At 43.2% G+C, this 25,940-nt stretch overlaps 1 protein-coding gene across 2 annotated transcripts in view; it reads right to left on the bottom strand.

Annotated features, from left to right (window-relative positions):
• MAP3K15 (mitogen-activated protein kinase kinase kinase 15) overlaps window positions 1–25,940 on the bottom strand; it is a 233,833-nt gene that overhangs the window by 4,881 nt on the left and 203,012 nt on the right. Inside the window, exons 18-29 of one of the 2 annotated variants that reach the window (XM_077294642.1) lie at window positions 24,172–24,277; window positions 20,562–20,719; window positions 19,442–19,625; window positions 12,098–12,278; window positions 7,714–7,888; window positions 6,716–6,901; window positions 6,403–6,508; window positions 5,302–5,509; window positions 4,465–4,574; window positions 4,064–4,167; window positions 3,907–3,983; window positions 2,737–2,801 (exon numbers count right to left, since the gene is read on the bottom strand). In XM_077294642.1, the coding sequence (XP_077150757.1) occupies window positions 2,737–2,801; window positions 3,907–3,983; window positions 4,064–4,167; window positions 4,465–4,574; window positions 5,302–5,509; window positions 6,403–6,508; window positions 6,716–6,901; window positions 7,714–7,888; window positions 12,098–12,278; window positions 19,442–19,625; window positions 20,562–20,719; window positions 24,172–24,277 (1,660 nt within the window). Of the gene's footprint in view, window positions 1–908; window positions 2,802–3,906; window positions 3,984–4,063; window positions 4,168–4,464; window positions 4,575–5,301; window positions 5,510–6,402; window positions 6,509–6,715; window positions 6,902–7,713; window positions 7,889–12,097; window positions 12,279–19,441; window positions 19,626–20,561; window positions 20,720–24,171; window positions 24,278–25,940 lie in introns of those variants that run through there. The other variant, XM_077294643.1, reaches the window with a different exon arrangement.

The raw sequence follows: 25,940 nt of genomic DNA, 5'->3' as shown, positions 1-25,940 counted from the left end.
TTGGTCATCACAATTTTTCTCCTCATTTGTGAGGGTGGGACACTGGGTATATCTAAAAATAGGTTACATGCCTCTGTATAAAGAGTCTCACAGACTTATGCCTCAGCTCCTCTATATACTGCATAATGCTCCAGTATGGTTGGCACAGAGCGAATTTTATAGAATACTCTATTTAGGGATCTGATTTGGAAAGGTGGAAGGGCACGCATCAAATTAGAGCATCTGCAGAGATCAAAGGACGAGGGTGGTTTGGTCCCTAACCCCTGGATATATTATATAGCGTCTCAATGTCAGCATATGAGACATGCCCTAAATAAACAACTCAAAGTGTCACGTGTGGTTCTGCAGTCAGATAGTTTGTTGAATCTCATAGGACCTCGGAGGAATTCGAGGGGGTTCATCACTTTGATGTACAGGGGCCTGTTGGACTCTTTTTTTTACTGAGACATCCGTTAATGTTGAGGGAAAAATGGATGGCAGACCTGGGTCCTTTATCGGAGTCTCAGTGGGAGTCCATATTACAATATATTCCCAAGGTTTCTTTAAGTGAGGCTAAAAGGGTGTCACAGCTATATTTAGTCTATAGAGTGTACAGGACCCTGTCATGGATGATGAAGGCAGGTCTGAGAGGAGACTAAAAATGTCCAAGGTGTTCTGAGGAGCATGCCGACCTTCTACACACGATGTGGTCGTGTTCTCGCCTTCAGCCCTTTTGGGTGAAAGTGCTCAATCGGATTCAAGAAGTGATGGGGGTAAATATTGTGCGTAACCCGCTGACTTGCCTCTTAGGATGTATGGATGATATTGCTACGGATGAATGTGGGAAACTGGCTATTGCAAAATTGCTATATGCTGCGAGGAAGCTTAGTGCGATGCATTAGTTACATGAAAAACCACCAGTCAAAAAAGAGTTTGTGAATAAAATAAACTTTATTGTCCTCATGGAAAGGAATATTTACATTAAGAGAGGTCAACATACAAAATTTGAAAATGTGTGGGGTGGATGGATGGATTGTCTGGGTGTGGCATCTGTTGAGCTGTTGCAGAGTAGGTTGGGAGTCGGTTAATTACCTCTGCAGAAATTGTACTTTTGCGGCTGAGCTTTTTTTAACGCGGTATGTAAATTTATCAAGAGGAGATGTACCAGTTTGATAATAAAGGATATTGGGATGGGATTTGGGGGGGAAAGGGAGAGGGGGGGGGGAAAGGGAGAGGGGGGGGAAAGGGAGAGGGGGGGGGGGAAATTGGGTAAAGAGGCTAGTTCATGTTAATTGAAAATGTATCAATCTGCTTTGTCATTTTGGTATCTGTCTGAAGTTTGTGTCAGACTATTACATTTTTGATATATGCTTTAATAAAAAGTACTTGATTAAAAAAAAATAGAGACTCAGAGACAGAGAGACTGGGAGAGAGCGACACAGCGGACATTCTACAAAAATCCCAACAAACAAGAGATAGGACAGCAGCCAATTCACCATGGCTCCATCACAAGGGACACGGATCTATCATTCTATAGGATACAACCTAGAGGCTTTCGGCTCCGGTTGGAAGGATACAGATCTGCACCATTGACCATCGCTGAACCATGGATACATTTGGAGAAAGCCAGGATTGGGACCCGCTGGTCGCCTGGGTCCATGGAGTTGTTCAGATAAGCCAGATGGTGACTCTTGTGTCAATTGGCTTTGGACCTAGTATGGACTGTATGGACTGTCATCTCCCTATGCTTGTTGTCACTTCCTCTCTGTGTGTGTATCACAGGTGGGGTAGCCAACCCTGGGACCTCTGACATGACTTCTGCCATTATCTCGGCGGGTCAGTGAAAGAGTGAGACTCTGTAATGTGCACCATCTTGGGGAATTTTGCGGTGACTGTTCTATGTGTTATCTGCCTGTTTTGTGGTTCAATAAAGTATTGCCACACTGTTTTACCCTCACCCTGTGTTGTCTGAGTAGTGTTGTGCCCACGTTAACAGGAGAGCGGGCGTTAGGCAGGACGATCCCTGGTCCATGCGGTTCCGGCTAGCGGACTTAGTCACCCGCTGTCCCAATGTCATAAGTATGTTTTACAATGATAAGGTTGCAAAGGTCTTGAGACAGCTCACTGGTTTTATCCATTATGAAATGTTTCTTGGGTGGCATCTTGGTAATGAGACACCTTTTTATAAGCCATCAGTTGAACCAACTGATATTTTTCACTAAGCAGCAGGCGTGCTTTCTAGTTACTGAAAGGTTTTAGCAGGTGTTATGATTTTCCATGGCTTTTTGCACCTCTCTTTCTTCATGCATTCAATTCTTATTTCCTTTATCACTTATCATTATTACATATAACTTAATTTATGGACATCTATGGTTTTATTTCTTTGCCTGTGTGGACTGCATGTGGTTGTTGCAAACACCTGGTGAGAGTTTCATGTCATTAGCGTGTGCACACTCATACACTCTGTGTATTTTACATTGACCCCTGATGCTCTTCACTTGCTACATTACTGCAATATATCTGATTCAGCAACAATCAGACTCTAAGAGAAGAAATACTCAACCCTGCTCACTAGTTACAGTCCACCAGTCTTAAAACCTCTACAAAGAAGAAATAACATACACCTAGGAGGTAATGCCTATACAGCCATATACAAAAGATAAATAATTTAGGAGTAGGAATGTTTTTTCTATATGTTACACTTTACACTCTGTTTTTCTACAGGTCAGAAATATTTATACTGTCAATTATCCACACCAAGAACTTTCTTAGGCTTCCGGTGTTTGGAGATTGCGTTCCAGATCCTGCAGAGAGGTCCACCCCTGGGATATAGAAAAAGACAGAGAGTATATTACTACAATCTATCATCATCCCAAAATCTCAAGTAACATTAACATCCATAGTAAAATGAATATGTATTAGATAAAAGACTTGTCACTTGCCATAATTTTTTTTCCTGGTGAAAATGCTGCTGTTTTTCTCGATCTGGTAATTTTTGTTTGTTTCTGTACCTATCTTTTCCGGAAATATGACCTTTTCTTCCCTGTTTTTAAATCTAGCATTTTCAGTTAAATAATATTGGTCCTTAGAGATCCTATCCCAGTATGTAGTAAGTGTAGTAATAATAATATTATTAGCAAATACCTCCAATTAGAAATGTAGTATAGTTTTTCTGATTCATTGTGTCTCTTTCCTCATCTGCAGGCATTGCAGGACCTTAGGTATCCATGGTTATAACCACTCATAAAGTGACAGTTAGCTAGTTGCTAGTGGTTGTAACCATGGATACCTAAGGTCCTGCAATGCCTGCACATGAGGAAAGACATAGGGAATCAGAAGAACTATACTACATTTCTAATAGGAGGTATTTGCGAATATTATTATTACACCTACTACATATTGGGATAGGATCTTGGAGACGGGAATACTCATTTAACTCTTCTTCTTGAGGAACACACCTAGTTGGATAACAAGTCTATATTTGCATACAGTGAAGCAGGGGCTATATCTGAGGAACCGAAATGCGCAGGAATGTCAGATTCAGGAGAACAACAGCACTTACATCAAGTAAAAAAAACTACACATTTGTAGTAAGTCACAGGTCCTCTATAAATGGTATTTATCTTTTGCTTTTATCATTGCTTTCTTTTTGGCCCCACTTGATTTGTAAACTTTTGATATGTACTCTCCAAAAGAGTGGATTGTGAGAATGCCTCATTGTCCAACTATTTTTGTCCTGAGAAATTAAAGGAGGTATTGAGTGCAGATTACTTTTTTATATGATCCGCTGGCCAGGTGTGGATAACAACGAGGATCTCCCCTTACCGCCCCCATCCCTTTACATGTGAAGCACACAATCCACATTTTGAGCTGCCATCTTTACACCAATTGTCATGGTTTCTTCCTACATACTACTGCGTTTCATACCGGAGTTTTAGGTTTTGCAGATCTTCTTTAGTGACTTCATGCAGAACGTCTTGAAGGGTATAATCTTCCCCAACAAACTGGTAAGTAAATAGGTATGAAATAAGTCAGACATTAAAAAGGGTGTCAGGAATAATGTGTGATAAGGTGGAGCCAGTACCTGCTCCACAACCTCTTCTGCAGCGCCCTGCTGTCTCAGCCAGTCCATCAGCTCCTGGTCTCTATTAATGCCTATCGACACATAGGATGCAGATCTGGGAACATCTGAAAAGGCAACAAAGAAATGGAACTACGATAATCTATATTAACAGTTCTTCCAAAAAATCTATGGCCAGAAATCAAGAAATGAGGCAGTTAGGCAGGGGTATAACTATAAGAGGTGCAGGTGTTGCAATCGAACCCAGGCCCTGGAAACTAGGGAGGCTCAAAAGGACCCTTTGCTCATAGAAAAAGACCATTACTATTAAAGACCTGTGATAGTTGAGGGCCCTGTTGGAGATTTTGCATTGGTGCCCACAAGCTTCAAGTTTCACCACAGCAAGTAGGTGTAGGAATATTTACCCATGCTAGACTTGATCTGCAGGAGGTGTAAGTCGTGGCTTCTTTGTTCCAGGCATTGTTTTAAAAGAAACTGATATTCCTTTTCCTTTAGAACGAGCTCCTCCAATAATCTATAATAAAACACACCAAACGAAAAATGAGGCCACCGAGGAAAAACCTGCTGTATGAAAACATACCACATGCTGTACAATGTGCAGTCCTCACTTCTATAAAGGCTAAGCTCACTCGCTCATAACCTCACTCACACTGAGAATTGTGGAGGTGTCCACCTGCATGCGGTCACGATTCAGCAGTCTGCAGTCACATACAGTGACCGTAGACTTTCGTGACAAGCGTGGACAGTCCCTTTAGGATGCTAAAGGCCCCATACACACTACATAGCTGTCACCAACAACTATCTCTCCTGCCTTCTGTGTTCACTACGAGAGAGAGCCACTGCCAGACTCTTCAGGAAGCGAAACAAAACAATGAACCACTGAAATTTCATTGGTCAAATCCTTCTTTCCCCCAATAATCGGTGGAGGAAGAATAGGGAGGACCGCATACACATGAGATGGACAACTGATGCTGTCAAAATGGTCGGGTTCAGACAACTTTTATCTGCCGTGTATGGTAGCCTTTAGGGCCTCATTCTTCTGCATTTGGGAGATATGTTTCCAACCCACTTTGTTTCTTTTCTCCACATCAGAAATACCTCCCACCACAAAGGAAACATTCCCAGTGGAAATGTTCTAGTACATGTCGCTGCTTCCTTTTGCTGAGATTACTTCCTGTGTTTGATAAAAACCACAATGGATGGAAGCAGTGATCTTATGAAAACAATGCCGAGCTAGCTACCTGTTGGTCTCTTGTTTCAATTGCCCAAGCTGTAGGTTTAGCTGATGACCTTGTGTCTCATGTGAGACCACCGAACTAAGCGTGCTGACCCCTGATGTGATGACAACCTCTTCAGAGCTATTCTGCTGAACTGGCGGGTAATCTTCATCTTCTGCTTCTTTGTCCACTCCTTCACTTTCTGATGCAGGCCCCAAGTGTGTCCTGAGCTCTGTGCAGGGCAAGCAAAGAAGACCAGATAAAAGCCATGTACTCAGCACCACAAGGATGGACATAGGAATAGATGGAAAAGCAACAACTCCGCCATCCGACCATCACAGCAATTTAGTCCTTCCCATGTGTTTTCTTACTGTCATCAGTAAAAGGACTGATGGAAATCTATAGGTCTCCATAAGGAAGATTGCACAGCAAAGCATAGCATCTTAAAAAGCTGCACAGCCTATATGTTAGGATCCATGCCGTCCTCAGCAGACGTCAGGGACAGATGGGCTGCTCATGTACACAGCTTATTTTTATTTATTTATTTTTAATCTATTCACTTATATAGCACCATTAATTCCACATCACTTTACAGACAACATCATCACTGTTCACACTAGGGCTCACAATCTATATTCCTTATCAGTATGTCTTTGGAGTCAATGGGGGTCTGATCATAGGAACCCGCCAATTGCTACAGGGCAATGGTGCTATAAAGAGTTCTGAAAACACTAAAGGAGATTCAGCCTCTCTGATCTTGTGATGGTCCCAGTCAGATCCCCAGTAATCCGGAGGTGATGGGCATAGATACAGTAATATATTATATATATATATACTGTACATACATAGTGCCACTTGTCTCTCCGTCCCACTCCCACTGTTCCTTGATTGATGACTGTTTGGGTTGTCAATGAAGGAACAGTGAGTGTGATTACAGCACAGGCAATGAGTAGAGACATGACTCTTCAGTTAGCAGCCCTGCCAAAATGACTGACGCTAAGCCTGGGCACGAGCCTGTATATAAATCAAGATGTACGTAAACTTGGCTTTAGTGAAATAGACACATTGTCTCACGACAGGGTCCATTTAAGAAGTGAGAACCGAACAGAGGTCTCGTCCACTTACCAGGAATAAGGATAGTGACCGCCGCCTGCACTGCACGTCGAATAATATTATCCATTGCAAACATCCAGTGAGGTCGGATTAGGTGGTTCCTCAAGACTTTATTAACCTGGGTATATGGGATATGTCACTTGTAAGCATAGAGCACATTATAAACGCCACATCTTATCACTAAATGTGATTTTCATCCTGGCATTTTCCAGAATATGATAAAATAATTAGTAAATCAGTGAAATATAAGCACAGAAGGGACTGCACCAATTTCACCATGACATGCAGCATCCCAGCGACTATAGTCTAGATACTGACTACTCACCGCATCCTGGAAGCCGAACAGGACCAGCTGGATCTGATTTATAGATGTGCTGTCAAAATCCAGATCCACTTTGAGTTTGGATATGGTGGAAGCCATCACTCTGTGCTCCGGGGAGCGGATAAAGTCCCTCAGGATATTAATAATTTGTTTGATGTGAGTGACTGAAAGCTGCACGTCTTCTGAGCTCTGCAGAGTAGAGGAGAGTTACGCATCCAGCAGGGCCCAACCACTCAGCTGTAAGGCTACTGTTATTTTTGGTAACTCTTAAGTACATTTTTCTTCCTCTTGTATTTAAACATCATGGAAACCGTTTCCTTGTAGGCTATTAGATATGAGCACGATGCATACCACCTGTAAATATGGTGCAATGGATATTTCTAGATGTATAATTTTGCAGCTAATTCTCCATGAGGCTGTTACAATTTTACTTACTTTCTAACTTTTTTTTAAATACCCTGCAGAGCTGAACAGGTGATCAGCCGGCGCGCTCCATGTATCCGGGTTCCCTCTGCAGCTTATTTGGAACGTGCTATAGCTTGCCAAATAAGCAGGGAACCAAAGATAGTTGCTCAACTCTACTCTTGTGTATGGGGGAGTCAGGTGAGTTCGCCATCTGCTGAGCGACCACGGGTATAGCCAGTTCTAAGCACTTTGGGATGCCCCCTTACAATTAAGGAGGATATCATCGCTACTTGATGTGGTAGTATATCATAACCAAGATGTATATTGTCTAAAGTCAATGAAGAAAAGATGTGTGAAAGTAAAGATGCAAAAAGGAATTGTTAAAAACCTAAATGGGGGTAAAGTATCTGTACTGAAAAGAGGGCAATGAAGGCAGAGGCCAAAGAAGAAAGGGGAAGCATGGCTTAGGACCCTACACTTGGTGCCTTGCCCATTATATCATTTCAGAATATACACTGTCCCTATCCCAGCGCCCCTTTTATTCCAAAGTCCTTTTCTCCATTTTCTATGGCTGTATATGCAGTAAATTATTGTACCTGCATAAGACATTCTTGTAGGTTTGAGGACACTTTATTCTGCTCTTCCTTGAGGATCTTATAGAGGATTGCACGACGTTCACTATCCTTTCGGAGAAGAAACAGACCAGAATCCCGCTCATCAGGAGAAGTTGGGGAACTTCTATCTTCAGACACCGAGCCGTCATCTGGAACACTGTGTGATAAAGTAGTCGCGGAATGTATATTACATTTATACAATTGGCTCCCTGTAATGAACTTCATGCACATTCAGTGTTGATTTAGCAGATTTTCATTTTCTAATTATTCTTCTATTTCCTATATCTGTCCTCTAATATATGAGTCATTCCCTGGCTGATCAGATACAGTTCCTAAAGACAATCACAGTCTCTGTAAGCCCTGAATTTTTAATTGTCACCCACAAAACTCAATTTAAACAAATTAAAAAGTCATAAAAAAGGCACTCAGCCCCTCTAAACCTCCTATAGTCTAGCTTTCTCAGATGTGGTCATCTAGAAAACGTTCTTTATTATGCAAATGTTGGTGCTCGATGCCCCTCTGGCCCGGCCAAGCTCTCAGTGCACCGTTCTACTGCTCACCCTATGTTGGTAAACAGTGCCCGCTTGTCTAGAGTGAGTCCTGCCTGAACTCAAAACAGAGGAGCTTTCAATTCAATCAGTGTTAGTCCTCGGCAGGGATCAGGGGAGGAAAGGAGCACTGAGAGCTTGGCCTCACCAAGGGCGCACCGAGAATCAACATTTGCAAACTAAACATTGTTTTCTGGATAATCATCTGAGAAAACTAGACTACAGGTAAGATCTTTTCTAAGGGCTTAGGGGTACTGTCACACAGTGGCACTTTGATCGCTCCGACGGCACGATCCGTGACGTTGCAGCGTCGCTTGATTATCGCTCCAGCGTCGTAGACTGCGGTCACACTTTGCAATGCACGGCGCTGGAGCGATAATTTCATGACGTAGTTGCGATGTAGAAGTCATACGGGACATTGGGAATATCGTGCGCACCTTTGTTACACGCTGCGATCATGCCGCCACAGCGGGACACTAGACGACGAAATAAAGTTTCAAACGATCTGCTACGACGTACGATTCTCAGCGGGGTCCCTGATCGCAGTAGAGTGTCAGACACAGCGATATCGTAACTATATCGCTGGAACGTCACGGATCGTGCCGTTGTAGCGACCAAAGTGCCACTGTGTGACAGTACCCTAGGTCCTCAATATCTGATTAGATGAAATTGATTTTTAGAGGTGACAAATTCCCTTTAATTATTTTAGAGCAGACTTGTCACCGTAACTTAAGATTTAGGGACAACTAACATTGCCTACTTTTATGTCAAAATGGGTATGCCAATCAAAACAAGTCATCATCAGTCCACACGATGGGAAATAACTGCTGGTCTTACTTCTGGGATCGTACTATTTCCCAAAATGATGGATCCTATGTCTCCCATGTGGAGAGATGCTTGTACAACCCCTGGCAAAAATTATGGAATCACCGGCCTTGGAGGATTTTCATTCAGTTGTTTAATTTTGTAGAAAAAAAGCAGCTCACAGACATGGCACAAAACTAAAGTCATTTCAAATGGCAACTTTCTGGCTTTAAGAAACACTAAAAGAAATCAAGAACAAAAAATGTGGTAGTCAGTAATGGTTACTTGTTTTAACCAAGAATAGGGGAAAAATTACAGAATCACTCAATTCTGAGGAAAAAATTATGGAATCATGAAAAAAAACAAAAAACACTCCAACACATCACTAGTATTTTGTTGCACCACCTCTGGCTTTTATAACAGCTTGCAGTCTCTGAGGCCTGGACTTAATGAGTGTCAAACAGTACTCTTCATCAGTCTGCCTCCAACTTTCTCTGATTGCTGTTGCCAGATCAGCTTTGCAGGTTGGAGCCTTGTCATGGACTATTTTCTTCAACTTCCACCAAAGATTTTCAATTGGATTGAGATCCGGACTATGGTATAGGAAGATACACCAGCGCTGCCTGACAAAAATCACTAAGCTGCAGGAACCAGGACAGAAAGGGGCTAATACTGTCAATAAAACAATGTAAGAGTAAAAACGTATGGATCCGCGCTAAAGTGATACTAGGTCAGCAAAGATACACCGATAAGTGTACCGAAATGTCTGATAGGTGCTCCGCTAGCTAAATGCACAGTGTGTCAATCATAGATGTTGCAGGGGTAAAGGGAGTATGTGTCGCAGCACAGTGCACCAGACGCTGTGGACCCACCTATACAGAATCAAAATACAACTGGGACCAGAGGTACGTGGGTACCCAGAGGGACAAAACAGTGAAGTAATGGCGGACTCACCGTGTTTGATGAAGACTCAATGAATGGTGAAGGGTGACATCCGGATGAGATAGCAGGGTCCGTCGGGTGAGTGTGCAAGCTGGCACACGAGCGAGCAGGGAAGGGTAACTGCAGAGTAGCGTGCGATGCGGAAGCTGCGTAGAGCCAGGGACAGCTCCGGCCGGTAGCGTCCCTGGATACGAGCGGGAAAGGAGTAGAGGAGGGAGCTCGCTGGCAAGGGCTCCCTGATGAAGAAGGACGCTGTTCCTTCGAAACGCGTCGGTAGTTTGGTCTCTGCGTTACCCCGTACTTCCCACGAGCTCAGTGACGTCACGCGCTGAGCCCTTGCCAGCGAGCTCCCTCCTCTACTCCTTTCCCGCTCGTATCCAGGGACGCTACCGGCCGGAGCTGTCCCTGGCTCTACGCAGCTTCCGCATCGCACGCTACTCTGCAGTTACCCTTCCCTGCTCGCTCGTGTGCCAGCTTGCACACTCACCCGACGGACCCTGCTATCTCATCCGGATGTCACCCTTCACCATTCATTGAGTCTTCATCAAACACGGTGAGTCCGCCATTACTTCACTGTTTTGTCCCTCTGGGTACCCACGTACCTCTGGTCCCAGTTGTATTTTGATTCTGTATAGGTGGGTCCACAGCGTCTGGTGCACTGTGCCACGAGATCCGGACTATTTGCAGGCCATGACATTGACCTTATGTGTCTTTTTTCAAGGAATATTTTCACAGTTTTTGCTCTATGGCAGGATGCATTATCATCTTGAAAAATGATTTCATCATCCCCAAACATCCTTTCAATTGATGGGATAAGAAAAGTGTCCAAAATATCAACATAAACTTGTGCATTTATTGAAGATGTAATGACAGCCATCTCCCAGTGCCTTTACCTGACATGCAGCCCCATATCATCAATGACTGTGGAAATTTGCATGTTCTCTTCAGGCAGTCATCTTTATAAATCTCATTGGAACGGCACCAAACAAAAGTTACAGCATCATCACCTTGCCTAATGCAAATTCGCGATTCATCACTGAATATGACTTTCATCCAGTCATCCACAGTCCACGATCGCTTTTCCTTAGCCCATTGTAACCTTGTTTTTTTCTGTTTAGGTGCTAATGATGGCTTTCGTTTAGTTTTTCTATATGTAAATCCCATTTCCTTTAGGCGGTGGTTTCTTACAGTTTGGTCACAGACGTTGACTCCAGTTTCCACCCATTCGTTCCTCATTTGTTATGTTGTGCATTTACGGTTTTGGAGATATGTTGCTTTAAGTTTTTGGTCTTGACGCTTTGATGTCTTCGGTCTTGACGCTTTGATGTCTTCATTGGTCTACCAGTATGTTTGCCTTTAACAACCTTCCCATGTTGTTCGTATTTGGTCCAGATTTTAGACACAGCTGACTGTGAACAACCAACATTTTTTGCAACATTGCATGATGATTTATCCCATTTAAGAGTTTGATAATCCTCTCCTTTGTTTCAATTGACATGTCTCGTGTTGGAGCCATGATTCATGTCAGTCCACTTAGTGCAACAGGTCTCCAAGGTGTGATCACTCCTTTTTAGATGCAGACTAACGAGCAGATCTAATTTTACGCAGGTGTTAGTTTTGGGTATGAAAATTTACAAAGTGATTCCATAATTTTTTCCTCAGAATTGAGTGACTCCATAATGTTTCCCCTATGCTTGGTTAAAAAAAACGTAACCATTACTGACTACCACATTTTCTGTTCTTGATTTCTTTTAGTGTTTCTTTAAGCCAGAAAGTTGCCATTTGAAATTACTTTAGTTTTGTGCCATGTCTGTGATCTGCTTTTTTTCTACAAAATTAAACAACTGAGTGAACATCCTCCAAGGCCGGTGATTCCATAATTTTGCCAGGGGTTGTACATGCAAGCTGCCGCTCCACTCACCTTCTATAGAACTGAATGAGAAAGCCAAGTGTTTTCTTTGGCGATCACTGCCAGTCCTAAGGACTCTGAATAGAGCAGTAGCATCCACTGTAAAAAAAAAAGCTGCATATACGAAATAAAGCTAAGCCTTCAGTGTCAATAGTGCACTCACCTCAATAAACTGGACGTAGGAGCTTTGTTGGAAGGAGTTTCAGAACTCGATTTTTTAGCCTTTTCAAAGAATAATTCATGCTTGGTATCTGAGTCAGGCGATACTGATCCATGTTCACTGCTGCTACTCCCTGCCAGTTCCCCGGGCACTGGCAATGGCAGGGACGTACTGCGATTGTAATCTGCAACCATAATACAGGCCTTATCACTGTCATATTACGCGGTGTTTTATTCAGCATGTAACCTATACTGATGGGCAGTCATCTCTACAGACAATGGTCCAGGTTCATCAATCATGATGAGGGGGCTTGCTGGAGCCAGAGGCGCCTGATTCATTAAGAGGCGCATGCGGACATCCTTATACCCACAGGCTCAATCACACTCGCCCATCACTAGACAGGACACATTCTGCATTTGTGTCAAACTTAGAATGATAAAACTAAACAGGTTTCCATTTTGGCAGTATGTATTACCGCCAATAGTGCCTGCAGTGTAATACTATTACATCTGTCCATTTTCAGGTTAGTGTTAGGCCAGGACCTACAGCCAGAATATAAATGCTAAAATGTACCAGCATTATGGCCATCTGCATGTGACCTAATTCTTGCAGATTTTGTGCATGTTTTTAAAGGGAATCTGTCACCAGGTTTTTGCCACCAAATCTGACAGCAGCATAATGTAGGGGCAGAAACCTTAGTTCTAGCGATGTGTCATTTACTGGGATGTTTGCAGTAGTTTTGACAAAAACACTTATCAGCAGGAGATTATCACTAGCGATCTAATAAACCTGCTGCCATGTAGTCCTCCATATTTATGACCCTTCCCCTACCACTAATTGACTACTTTCTGTGTACACTGTGCATAGGCAGAAAGCTGCCAATCAGTGGTGGGGGTGGGGCTACACAGATCTCAGCATTTAGAGAACTGCTAAATCCGCACCAGAGAAAACAGGGATTTTATCAAAACTGCAGCAAGCAGCTCAGTGAGTGAAATATTGCTGGAGTCAGGGTCTCTGCCCCTTCGTCATACTGGCTTCAGATGGGGTAGCAAAAAACCGCTGACAGATCCCTTTTAAAACAAACAGTTGTGGCTGAGTTAGACACAGAGAGGATGGATAAGAAGAGGAATACTATGATTTTTTGTATGTGTGTGCATTTTCTATAGTTAGTGTTCTTTTAAGGAAATTTTATGATTTCCTGTCCTTGCTTAACTGACATGGGAAGTGATAATTGTAACAAAAGAGGTTTCCCAGAAAGAGACGCACATTCTATTTACTTGCAGAACTTCCTTATTTTGCTTTATAATCATTACCGATAAATAAGCCACAATATGAGATCAGGTAAGTTGGTAAATGAGGTAGGTGTGATATCACATAAACGCTGAGCAGTATGTGTACAGGACATATGTTGTAACATATCACACTATGATAAAGGTTAAAGTCTAAAGACTTTGTTACATCGCAGTAATCCCAACTATTTAATTACTTGAGATTTAACACACCTAAACTAAGCGTCACCAAGAACAAGAGCTCGGGGCCAACACCCTTACATAACTTTACAAGATTAAAGCCTTTATGAAAGTGAACGCTATGTTAGATAACTACAGAGGCGCAAATATAACATGATGTACCCCGATCCCCGCTTACTGCTGATCCTACCATACAAGGCTACTGAACCCTGATCCCCGCTTACTGCTGAGCCTACCATACAAGGCTACTGTACCCCGTCCCCTGCTTACCGCTGAACCTACCATACACAGCTACTGTACCCCGTCCCCTGCTAACTGCTGAACCTACCATACACGGCTACAGTACCCCGACCCCTGCTTACTGCTGAACCTACCATACACGGCTACAGTACCCCGACCCCTGCTTACTGCTGAACCTACCATACACGGCTACTGTACCCCGACCCCTGCTTACTGCTGAACCTACCATACACGGCTACTGTACCCCGTCCCCTGCTTACCGCTGAACCTACCATACACGGCTACTATACCCCCTCCCCTGCTAACTGCTGAACCTACCATACACGGCTACAGTACCCCGACCCCTGCTTACTGCTGAACCTACCATACACAGCTACTGTACCCCAACCCCTGCTTACTGCTGAACCTACCATACACAGCTACTGTACCCCGTCCCCTGCTTACAGCTAAACCTACCATACAAGGCTACTGTACCCCGTCCCCTGCTTACTGCTGAACCTACCATACACGGCTACAGTACCCCGTCCCCTGCTTACTGCTGAACCTACCATACACAGCTACTGTACCCCAACCCCTGCTTACTGCTGAACCTACCATACTTGGCTACTGTACCCCGTCCCCTGCTTACAGCTAAACCTACCATACAAGGCTACTGTACCCCGTCCCCTGCTTACTGCTGAACCTACCATACACGGCTACTGTACCCCAACCGCTGCTTACTGCTGAACCTACCATACACGGCTGCTGTACCTCGACCCCTGCTTACTGCTGAACCTACCATACTGCTCTACTGTACCCCATCCCCCGCTTATTGGTGAACCTACCATACAAGGCTACTGTACCCCATCCCCTGCTTACTGCTGAACCTACCATACACAGCTACTGTACCCCGACCCCTGCTTACAGCTGAACCTACCATACAAGGTTACTGTACCCCGACTGCTGCTTACTGCTGAACCTACCATACAAGGCTACTGTACCCCGTCCCCTGCTTACTGCTGAACCTACCATACTCGGCTACTGTACCCCGACCCCTGCTTACAGCTGAACCTACCACACAAAGCTACTGTACCCCGTCCCCTGCTTACCGCTGAACCTACCATACTTGGCTACTGTACCCCAACCGCAGCTTACTGCTGAACCTACCATACACGGCTGCTGTACCTCGACCCCTGCTTACTGCTGCACCTACCATACTTGGCTACTGTACCCCATCCTCTGCTTACTGCTGAACCTACCATACATGGCTACTGTACCCCGACCCCTGCTTACTGCTAAGCCTACCATACACGGCTACTGTACCCTGTCCCCTGCTTACGGCTGAACCTACCATACACGGCTGCTGTACCTCGACCCCTGCTTACTGCTGAACCTACCACACAAAGCTACTGTACCCCGTCCCCTGCTTACCGCTGAACCTACCATACTTGGCTACTGTACCCCAACCGCAGCTTACTGCTGAACCTACCATACATGGCTACTGTACCCCGACCCCTGCTTACTGCTAAGCCTACCATACACGGCTACTGTACCCTGTCCCCTGCTTACGGCTGAACCTACCATACACGGCTGCTGTACCTCGACCCCTGCTTACTGCTGAACCTACCATACTGGTCTACTGTACCCCATCCCCCGCTTATTGGTGAACCTACCATACAAGGCTACTGTACAATGTCTCCTGCTTAATGCTGAACCTACAATTACACAGCTTCTGTACCCAGACCCCAGCTTACTGCTGAACCTACCATACATGGCTACTGTACCCCGACCACTGCTTACTGCTGAATCTACCATACATGGCTACTGTACCCCGACCCCTGCTTACTGCTGAACCTACCATACTTGGCTACTGTACCCCATCCTCTGCTTACTGCTGAACCTACAATACAAAGCTACTCTACCCCGACCCCTGCTTACTGTTGAACCTACCATACATGCAGGGCTGGACTGGCTATCTGGCAATTCTGGCAAATGCCAGAAGGGCCTGTCTGGTCATGGGCTGCCTTGTCTGCTACGTTGTTAACAGAATCGGTGTTCTCAAGATACCCATACTGTTAAGAGTTGTGATGGAGCACAAAGTTGCTGACTCCGTCACTTACCCCAGAAGCCACGGGTATCATTAGAAATATTGGTCTTGGAGAAAATCTTCCTTTCCTCCATCCAGGGTAATATTAGTAATACTGTATATCCCATCTGGTTTATGGGGATCGGGACAATATGGGCCTGTGTGATTTCAAATGCCAGGACTGAATTTCAGCCCCAGTCTGTACCTGCATTCATGTTACACATAGGGACATTATTACTGTGCATGTATATGAACCTTCTAATAAAATCTAATATATAAAGCTGAATGTGTATGTGTAGGTGTGTATGTGTGTATGTCCGGGATTGGCATCTGCAACGTCGCAGCTACAGCCAAAAAAGTTTGCACAGTCACACGTCTGGACCCGGAGAGCGTTATAGGCTATGTTGTGAGGCGAAATTTTAACCCCGCGCATTCCAATTCACCAAACAATTTTGCCCCTATCTACATAATGGGGAAAAAGTGAAAGGAAAAGTGTTGGAGGCAAATTGACAGCTGCCAGATGTGAACAAGGTGGAGTTAAAGCGTGAGAGCGATGGCACCAAAGAGTATATACCGTATAGTTTCTAAGGTGGGGCCCCGACATGGGATACTCACCACACACGGGGATATGAACACACACAAAATGCGCCACACACTACCACGTGCTTGAACACATATCACCCTCAGCGCACATTTCACCACACATACACCAACCTCGCCACATAAAAGTCGAAACACAAAAGTCGCCGCTCAAAACTCGCCACGCGCAAAACTCGCCACATGCAAAACTAGGCTCACGCAAAACTCGCCACACGTGCAAAACTCACCTCATGGAAAACTCGCCACACGTAAAACTTGCACACGCAGAAAAATTGCCACATGCACAAAAGTTGCAACACATGCAAAAGTTGCCTCACACAAAACTTGCACATACTCAAAACGCACCACACATAAAACTCACCACGCGCAAAACTCACCATGCGCAAAACTTGCTGCACACAACCTGCTACACTAACCTGTCACATGCAACTCGACACACAAAAAGTTGCTACACGCATGTCGCCACACAAAACTCATCTCAAAAAAGTCGCTACCTGCATGTCGCCACATGCAACTCAACACACACAACTTGACACGAAACTCGCCCTAAAACACACACAAGTCTGGTATTATCCTTCAAAAATAGAAATCTGATTAATAAGCAGACAAACTACAAGAGCAACAAATGTACCATATAGGAAATACGGCAGCTGTCAGTCACATGACCAGTCTATTATGTGTATGTGTGAGCTAATATATACTGCCAGGGGGGAGGGCTTCCTGTTGGCTGGGGATTTATCAGGCTGCCAATTTAGCTTACAAATACTGAGGTAAAAATACTGACCAAATAACGTGTGAACGAGGTCTAATACAGGAGGAGATGACACAGATATATACTATATACAAGAGGAGATGACACACAAGTATATACTATATACAGGAGGAGATGACACACAGGTATATACTATATACAAGAGGAGATGACACACAGGTATATACTATATACAGGGGAGATGAGACAGGTATATACTATACACAGGAGATGACATGCAGGTATATACTATATACAGGAGGAGATGACACACATATATACTATATACAGGGGAGATGACACACTGGTATATACTATATACAGGAGATGACACACTGGTATATACTATATACAGGGGAGATGACATACAGGTACATACTATATACAGGGGAGATGACACACAGGTATATACTATATACAGGGGAGATGACAGACAGGTATATACTATATACAGGGGAGATGACACACGTATGTACTATATACAGGAGGAGATGACACACAGTTATATACTACATACAGGGGAGATGACACACGTATATACTATATACAGGAGATGACACACACAGATATATACTATATACAGGAGCAGATGACACACAGGTATATACTATATACAGGAGAAGACACACAGGTATATACTATATACAGGAGGAGATGACATACAGGTACATACTATATACAGGAGGAGATGACACACAGGTATATACTATATATAGGAGCAGATGACACAGGTATATACTATATACAGGAGGAGATGACACTCGTATATACTATATACAGGAGGAGATGACATACAGGTATATACTACATAAAAGAGGAGATGACACATCGGTATATAGAGGAGGAGATGACATACAGCAGGTATATACTATATACAGGGGAGATGACATACAGGTATATACTATATACAGGAGATGACATACAGGTATATACTACATATAGGAGGAGGTGACATACAGGTATATAGTATATACAGAAGAGATGACATACAAGTACATACTATATACAGGAGAGATGACATACAGGTATATACTATATACAGGAGATGACATACAGGTGTATACTATATATAAGGGAGATGACAAACATGTATATACTGAGGGGAAAATGAGAGGTGTGAGGTGAAAATGAGGGGTGTGAGGTGAAAATGAAAAGGTGTGAGTGCAAAATGAGAGGAGTGAGGGAAAATAGTGGAGTGATCGGAGAATGACAGATGTGAGGTCGAAATGACAATTGTTAGTGGGGAATGAGAGGAGTGAGGGGGGAATGAGAGGATTGAGGGGGAAATAAGAGGAGTGAGGGGGAAAATGAGAGATGTGAGGGGGAAAATGAGAGGCGTGATGGGAAAATAAGAGAAGTGAGGTGCTATAACTAACCACAGATATTTACTATGCCCAGGCAACGCCGGGCTCTTCAGCTAGTGTAATATAAAAATCCCAGGGTTCATTTTCTTTATCAGCAATGGAGGTCAATATGGATGGAATTACCTAGAAGTAGGGAAGACTTTTCTGCAAACTTCTCTGTCAAACAGTCATAAGGCAACAACTGCACTTAAGGGTCAGGTTCTGTTCGGTACCTGCGCATCCTAGACCTGCTAGACATGGTGCTACTGGAGATGGAACCAATGCCAACTATACAATGCCAAAACAATCAGATGTAGTGTTCTCACCTTCCATCCAATCTCACTGAGCTAGAGCGAGCGTGCAAAGAAGATTGGGTAAAAAGGTCACCTCTAGATTTGCAAAGCTGGTGAGACAGACCCCAAAAGACTGGCAGCAGTAATTGCAGTGCAAAGTGGTCCTACAAAGTATTGACTCAGTGAGGCAGAATACAAATGTATGTCACAATTTTCAGATTTACATTTTTAAATTATTTAGAAAACCATGTATCATTTTCTTTACACTTCACAAATACTCGCTACTTTGTGTTGGTATATCACATAAACCCCAAGAACATACAACGAAGTTTGTGGGTGTAAGGTGAAAAATGTGGAAAGTTCATGGGTTATGAATACTTTTTCAAAGCACCGTTTATATACAGTGTGTGTGTCACTGTGATGTTGCACAATTGATGTCACTTGCAATCAATACATAAAATTGATGTTTATAATCCTGTGATGTTTCTACATAAGCGGACGGAGATGTTATATTCCAGGCACATGACGAGGGTCGTATGGGGTAATATACTGCAGCACAGTGCACTTGATATTTGTGGAAGTTTACCTGTGGGCTTAAATGCAATTTTACTTTTCTTTCCTTTATTTGCTTGTTTCAGAAAGAAGTCTCTCAGTAAGTCTGCTACTGTTGCACGCTTTACTGGGTCAGGCTCGAAACACAGTAATATAAAAGCCCTGGCCTCCGCAGACAAGGACTCGGGAATTTCTGGGTGAATCTTAAACATTCCCACCTGTAAAACAACAGTTATTATTAGTACCCATATACATAACTACTAGAAATGTTCTCACATCCAATGAGAAGGTTGAGACTATAGATCCTCATGAAAACCATAAGTTAGTGTTAAAATGTCGTCCACCACTCGCTGCCCCAGCAGCCACAGAACTACCCCCTAACTCCCAATGGTCACAGTAAGCCTCACCCCCCATCCGATAAGTACCATGTGGTCACCAAAGCCACATTAAGGTCATCACAGCATCCTAGAAAAGGGATTTGTCTAATACTAGTTAATAAAAGGGTGTTCAGCCAAAGAATCAGTGCAGTTAGGCATAGAATCCATTCATATCACGTATGGTATGTAAAGCTCTGCTCACATGGTTATCATGATTTCCATATTTATATCTATGTCTTCCTGTAGTTCTGGGGTACATTTGCATACAATATTTTTCCAGCTGAAAAATCCATATCAAAACATGGGTCAAAACAAGCCTCTTGTGTATATGGGGCATTTTTCTGTTTCAGTTAATTCAACAGTCAAATTTAGAGCACATTTTTCTAGCAGAAATAACCTAGAGCATTTTTTCATGTGAATTTCAGAACAGAATCTGGCCCAAAATCTAAGTCAGAAAACTAGGAAAATAAAAGTGATCTCCAGTGGAATAAAAAAAAACCACTAGTGTGAAAAGATCCTTACCGAGAAAGCCTGAAAAATAAATCCTGACATAGAACATGTACCTCCATTACATTACATTACCATCCACCTCTCGTGTCTCCCCTTTTCCTCATAGTTTGTAAGCTTGCGAGCAGGGCCCTCATTCCTCCTGGTATCTGTTTTGAACTGTGATTTCTGTTATGCTGTAATGTCTATTGTCTGTACAAGTCCCCTCTATAATTTGTAAAGCGCTGTGGAATATGTTGGCGCTATATTAATAAAATTATTATTATGTACCTTAAACATGGCAGCTTGGGGATCCCCCAGCTCATGAAATGGAGGCCTTCCTGTTGCCATTTCAATAATAGTACATCCAAGAGACCAGATATCAGCAGGAGCACCGTATCCTCTGGGGCCTTTATCAATAATCTCTGGAGCCATATATTGTAATGTGCCTGAAACAAGAAGATTATAGGAAAAAGGATCAGTAATCAGTAACATAAATTGACTGGCTTTTACATTTCTGCAATTATTGCCTCTTTACTACTGGGCAGGAGCAGTAATGGGGCCATATTGCTTAATCAAGAAGACAAGATTCTGCGGACATAAAACTAGAGAGAAGACTTCCAAATAGAGCCAAGTTAACACATCTGTCACCAAGGCATATGGAGTCAGTCGTAGCTACTTAGCAGTTATTTCCTGTAACATTACGGCTGTGTGCACACGTCACATTTTTTTCGCTATAAAAACGAGATAAAAACGCATACATATGCATCCCATCAATTAGAATCGTTCACAAAATATTCAGGACCCAAATCACACTGCACTCGAAGGCCTGAATTACTGATTGATCCTGGGCTCTGTACTGTGTGTCTTCATGGCAATTTTGTAGAGCAGCACTACTACTACTTGGCACACTTATTGAGAGGTTAGCAGGTTCTTTTAAAATATATTAAGGACAATATGAAAACAATATTTCATAAATCACCAGAAAATAATACAGAAAGTACAAGGGATATAGTAAGGGTCAGTACAAACAAGGGCTGTGGAGTCAGAGCTCGTTTTGCCTCTTCAGAGAGAAGGTGGCGCTATAGAGTTCAAGTCCTCTTTCACTCTGAAGAGGCAATTTGCATATAAAATTTCCCAGAGAAGCATTGCACGCAAATAAGCCTCCTTACCTTGACAAGCCAGAGCTGGTATGTCCCTCTCCACAAGGAGAAAACTTACCCCTTAGACCCAGTCCAGAGCCTCTCACCTAGCCAAATCAGATCTCATACTTTGCACTGACGAGGGCCAGTAGCCTGAAACACTGTGTCTGCGAATTGAGATTCTGATTTGGCTTTTATCCTAAGTCATATTGCAAGATTCATTAAAGGGTTGATTGTGACTTGTAGGATCGCTACTTCAACAGTTGGTGCTACAAGTTCAAGTCCTCTTTCTCTCTGAAGAGGCAATTTGCATAGATGATTATGGCTTACAGCCAGTGAAAACTCAAAAGTCATTATCTCAGTAAATTAGAATACTTTATAACTCCCTCTTGAAAAATGATTTTAAAATCCAAAATGTTGGCCTACTGAAATGTATGTTCAGTAAATGCACTCAGTACTTGGTCGGGGCTCCTTTTGCATCAATTACTGCATCAATGCGGCGTGGCATGGAGGCAATCAGCCTGTGACCCAGGTTGCATTGATAGCAGCCTTCAGCTCATCAGCATTGTTGGGTTTGGTGTCTCATCTTCCTCTTGACAATACCCCATAGATTCTCTATGGGGTTAAGGTCAGGCGAGTTTGCTGGCCAATCAAGCACAGTGATACCGTTGTATTTAAACCAGGTATTGGTACTTTTGCCAGTGTAGACAGGTGCCAAGTCCTGCTGGAGAATGAAATTTCCATCTCCAAAAAGTTTGTCGGCAGAGGGAAGCATGAAGTGCTCTAAAATTTCCTGGTAGACACTGCTGCGCTGACTTTGGTCTAGTAACCCCCGGATGAGGCACGGAGGGTCGGAAGGAGGGGGGCATGATCGGGGCAGGTTGCCAGAGACCAGGTGATTGGGGATTTTGGGAGAAGGCAGGAAGAACAGAAAGGAAGGAGGGGGGGAGGAAGTAAAGGATTGACAAAGGGGGAAATGACATAGGGGAAGTGACCTAGGCACGGGGGAGAAGGAGGGAGATCAAGGAGGATAAAAGGACGCAGGGAGGAGCAGTAACCCTCTTTCACTCCCAGGACAGCCGGACACCACTCTTATTCCAGACTCTGGGATCTTGATTTCCAAATGAAATGCAAAATTTACTTTCATCTGAAAACAACACCTTGAACCACTGAGCAACAGTCCAGTTCTTTTTCTCCTTGGCCCAGGTATGACGCTTCTGGCTTTATCTATTGGTCATGAGTGGCTTGACACAAGGAATGCGGCACTTGTAGCCCATGTCCTGGATATGTCTGTGTGTGGTGGCTCTTGAAGCAATGACTCCAGCAGCAGTCCAGTCCTTGTGAATCTCCCCCAAATTTTTGAATGGGCTTTTCTTAACAATCCTTTCAAGGCTGCTGTTATCCCGTTTGCTTGTGCACCTTTTTCTACCACTCTTTTTCCTTCCACTTAACTTTCCATTAATATGCTTGTATACAGCACTCTGTGAACAGCCAGCTTCTTTAGCAATGACCTATTGTGGCTTACCCTCCTTGTGGAGTGTATCAGTGACTGCCTTCTGGACATCTATCAAGTCAGCAGTCTTCCCCATGATTGTGGAGCCTACTGAAACAAAGTAAGGGACCTTTTTAAACGCTTTGGAAGCCTTTGCAGGTGTTTTTTGTTAATTATTCTAATTTACTGAGATAATGACTTTTGGGTTTTCATTGGCTGTAAGCCATAATCATCAACATTAACAGAAATAAACATCTGAAATAGATCACTCGGTTTGTAATGACTATATAATATATAAATTTCACTTTTGCATTGAAGAACAGAAATAAAATAACTTTGTTATGATATTCTAATTTTGTGAGAAGCACCTGTATATAGAGCCATGAATTCCATGGAGCTTTACATACATTATCATCACTGTCTCCTTTGGTGCTCGCAATCTAAATTCCATATCAGTATGTCTTTGGAGTGAGGGAGGAAACCCACACCAACACAGGTAGAACATACAGACTCCTTGCAGATGCTGTCCTTGGTGGGATTTGAACCCAGGACCCCAGCGCTGCAAAGCAACAATGCTAACCACTGAAATGATCATTCCTATGAACATTCATTTAACTGATAGTAAACCCAGATACATATATCCCTCCAATGTCGTCTTTGGTACCTCAACAATGGGGAGTTATTTATGTTCCGCACAGAAGAGGGGAAGAGTTGTCTGTGCATTTCTGTGTCTCTCGCCATCATAGTTTATGAGGGACGTGAATCACTACGCTGTTCACGTAAACTCTCATATACTACAATATAGAAGGCTGAACAGATGTGTCCCCATCTTCCCACATTAGTCAAGTCCCAGAATGGAACCCCTACCTACCAGGTATTCACGCTGTCTGAATGGAATACCACGTTAAGTTTTAATGAGACTCTACAGAATGGTAAAATGTAAAAATGTACCCAAAAATGGTTCTGTACCACTGGTATATACCCACAGCTGATTTTAGTTATTACATATAATGCCCAGCAAGAACATACATACATACAGTACAGCAATGGTTTCCAATATGCAAGTAATGCAAGAGTGCAACCTCCAGTGCAGTGAAGGTTGCTGTATAATACAATGAGCAGATGTGAAAAGACACAGGGTTAAGACATCAATGAAAATCGTGTATTCATAAGATTAGCCAATGACAGCAAATAGTTAATGGTGTTGGCCCAGAAGTTATTACCACTAATCTCTGGGACCAAGGAAACATAATAACTAAGGTATTACCAGTAAATGTCTCGGTGCAAGGGTTCACTCCAGCAAGTCGCTTTGATGTCCCAAAATCGGATATCTTCACTACTCCACTGTAAGTGTTGACCAGAACATTGTCGCCCTAGATAAAAGAGACAATCGTTACATGAGAATTAATGTCATTACTGCATGGAGAGCACTGATAGTGAGGTTCTACCAGGCATACCGTAGAAATAAGGTATCATCGCTCCACACATTAACTCTAGTCTAAAGCTAGTCACACATCAGGGATTTCAGATGCAGATCTGTTATTCGCCACAACCAACGTTTCAGTGTACAATGGCTGAAACCTGCCATTGTGCCATCGGTTGGCACGTTGCACACTCACTCCTGTAACGAAAAGGTGCCGATGATTGGCAAGAAACTTTCTAAAATGGACTTTCTTGGCAATACACACATACAACACACATACAAACTAATTTATTGAAGTCAATTTTTTACCAAACATTGATGTTAATTAACCGTCACTTTAAATTAGAGAAAGTGGAAGCTGAATCTGAAAAATTATTTTAAAAGGGATTGTACACTACAGATAAAAAAATGCTGAAAAATAATTCTTCATATTTCCTCTTTCAGCTGGAAATGGTTTGTGACTAGACATGAGCGAATATCTTTGGCCCCCTACTTAGTCGGCAAGCTATAGCTCTTCCCGAAGAAGCTGCAGCGGGAGCCCGATAACCTGGAGCGCCCCCGATGTCTGCATGTGTCGCTGCTGTGTGACAGTCACAACACATGCATAGAGAGCCCGTGTGTTGTGACTGTCACACAGCCGGGACACATGCAGCTGGGGCACCAGACACCTGATTATCAGGAGCGATCCAGGTATCTGGGTTCCCACTGTAGCTTCTTCGGTAAGCATTATAGCTTGCAGGATAAGGAGGGAGCCACCCATAATCGCTCGTCTCTATTTGTGACCACTACAGACAATTTGTAGACATGCATTGCCAGTGACTGGCTGCAGCGTTCACATGTCCATACAGTCAGAACAGGATATTCACAGACCATCTTAAAATTATCTGCAGTGGGCACATGCCAGTCCTTACCAGAAGAAGAAGCAAGGAGACCCGCGGAAACCAAGTCTATTTCATTTGGTAATTTGATTCCTAAATACAGAGGTAAAGTGACCCTCCAGCATGACGCTGAAAAGTGACAACATATTTGTCATGTATCGTCACCACACCTCAACTTCCTCTGCTGAGAGCAGAGTCTGTATTCCTCCTTCACATAGCTGGCAGTCTTGCTGCTTCCCACCACACTCTGGCCCTGGCTGTGCTGCCTCTCTCTATTATCCCACTCCCTATCTAGAATCTAGAAGTAGGAGGCTGCAAACTGCATGTCAGAAGGTCTGAAAATAAATGACGAGATGGAGAGTGCAACCTGAAACAAAACACTAATTTGTTAATAAAAGGTAACTACTAAGATATGCAAAAATCATTTCTTTCATGGCTCCATAGCAAAAGGGTGTATAGTTCTTAAGGGTATCGGTCAATAGGATCAACCCTCCTAAGTGATGTATAAGGGAATGCAGGTTATATAAAGTTGAATAAAATGATACCTTGGGTGCACTCAGCATCTTTTAGACACAAATGTAGCCGCAACGTTTTTCTGTGTAGGACGTACTGTACCAGGAAAATGCGAGGGATGGGTTACCTTAGGGGTTTTCCCACAAACAAAAGTTCATTTTAATCAACAGATCTTGGAATAATAACTTACACTATTGGATGTGTTAAATAAAATGTTCCTGT

The sequence above is a fragment of the Ranitomeya variabilis genome, chromosome 3, assembly GCF_051348905.1.
Source record: "Ranitomeya variabilis isolate aRanVar5 chromosome 3, aRanVar5.hap1, whole genome shotgun sequence".
Taxonomy (NCBI): domain Eukaryota; kingdom Metazoa; phylum Chordata; class Amphibia; order Anura; family Dendrobatidae; genus Ranitomeya; species Ranitomeya variabilis.
Note: the sequence above shows the minus strand (reverse complement) of the source record. Positions and strands in the feature narration are given on the sequence as shown.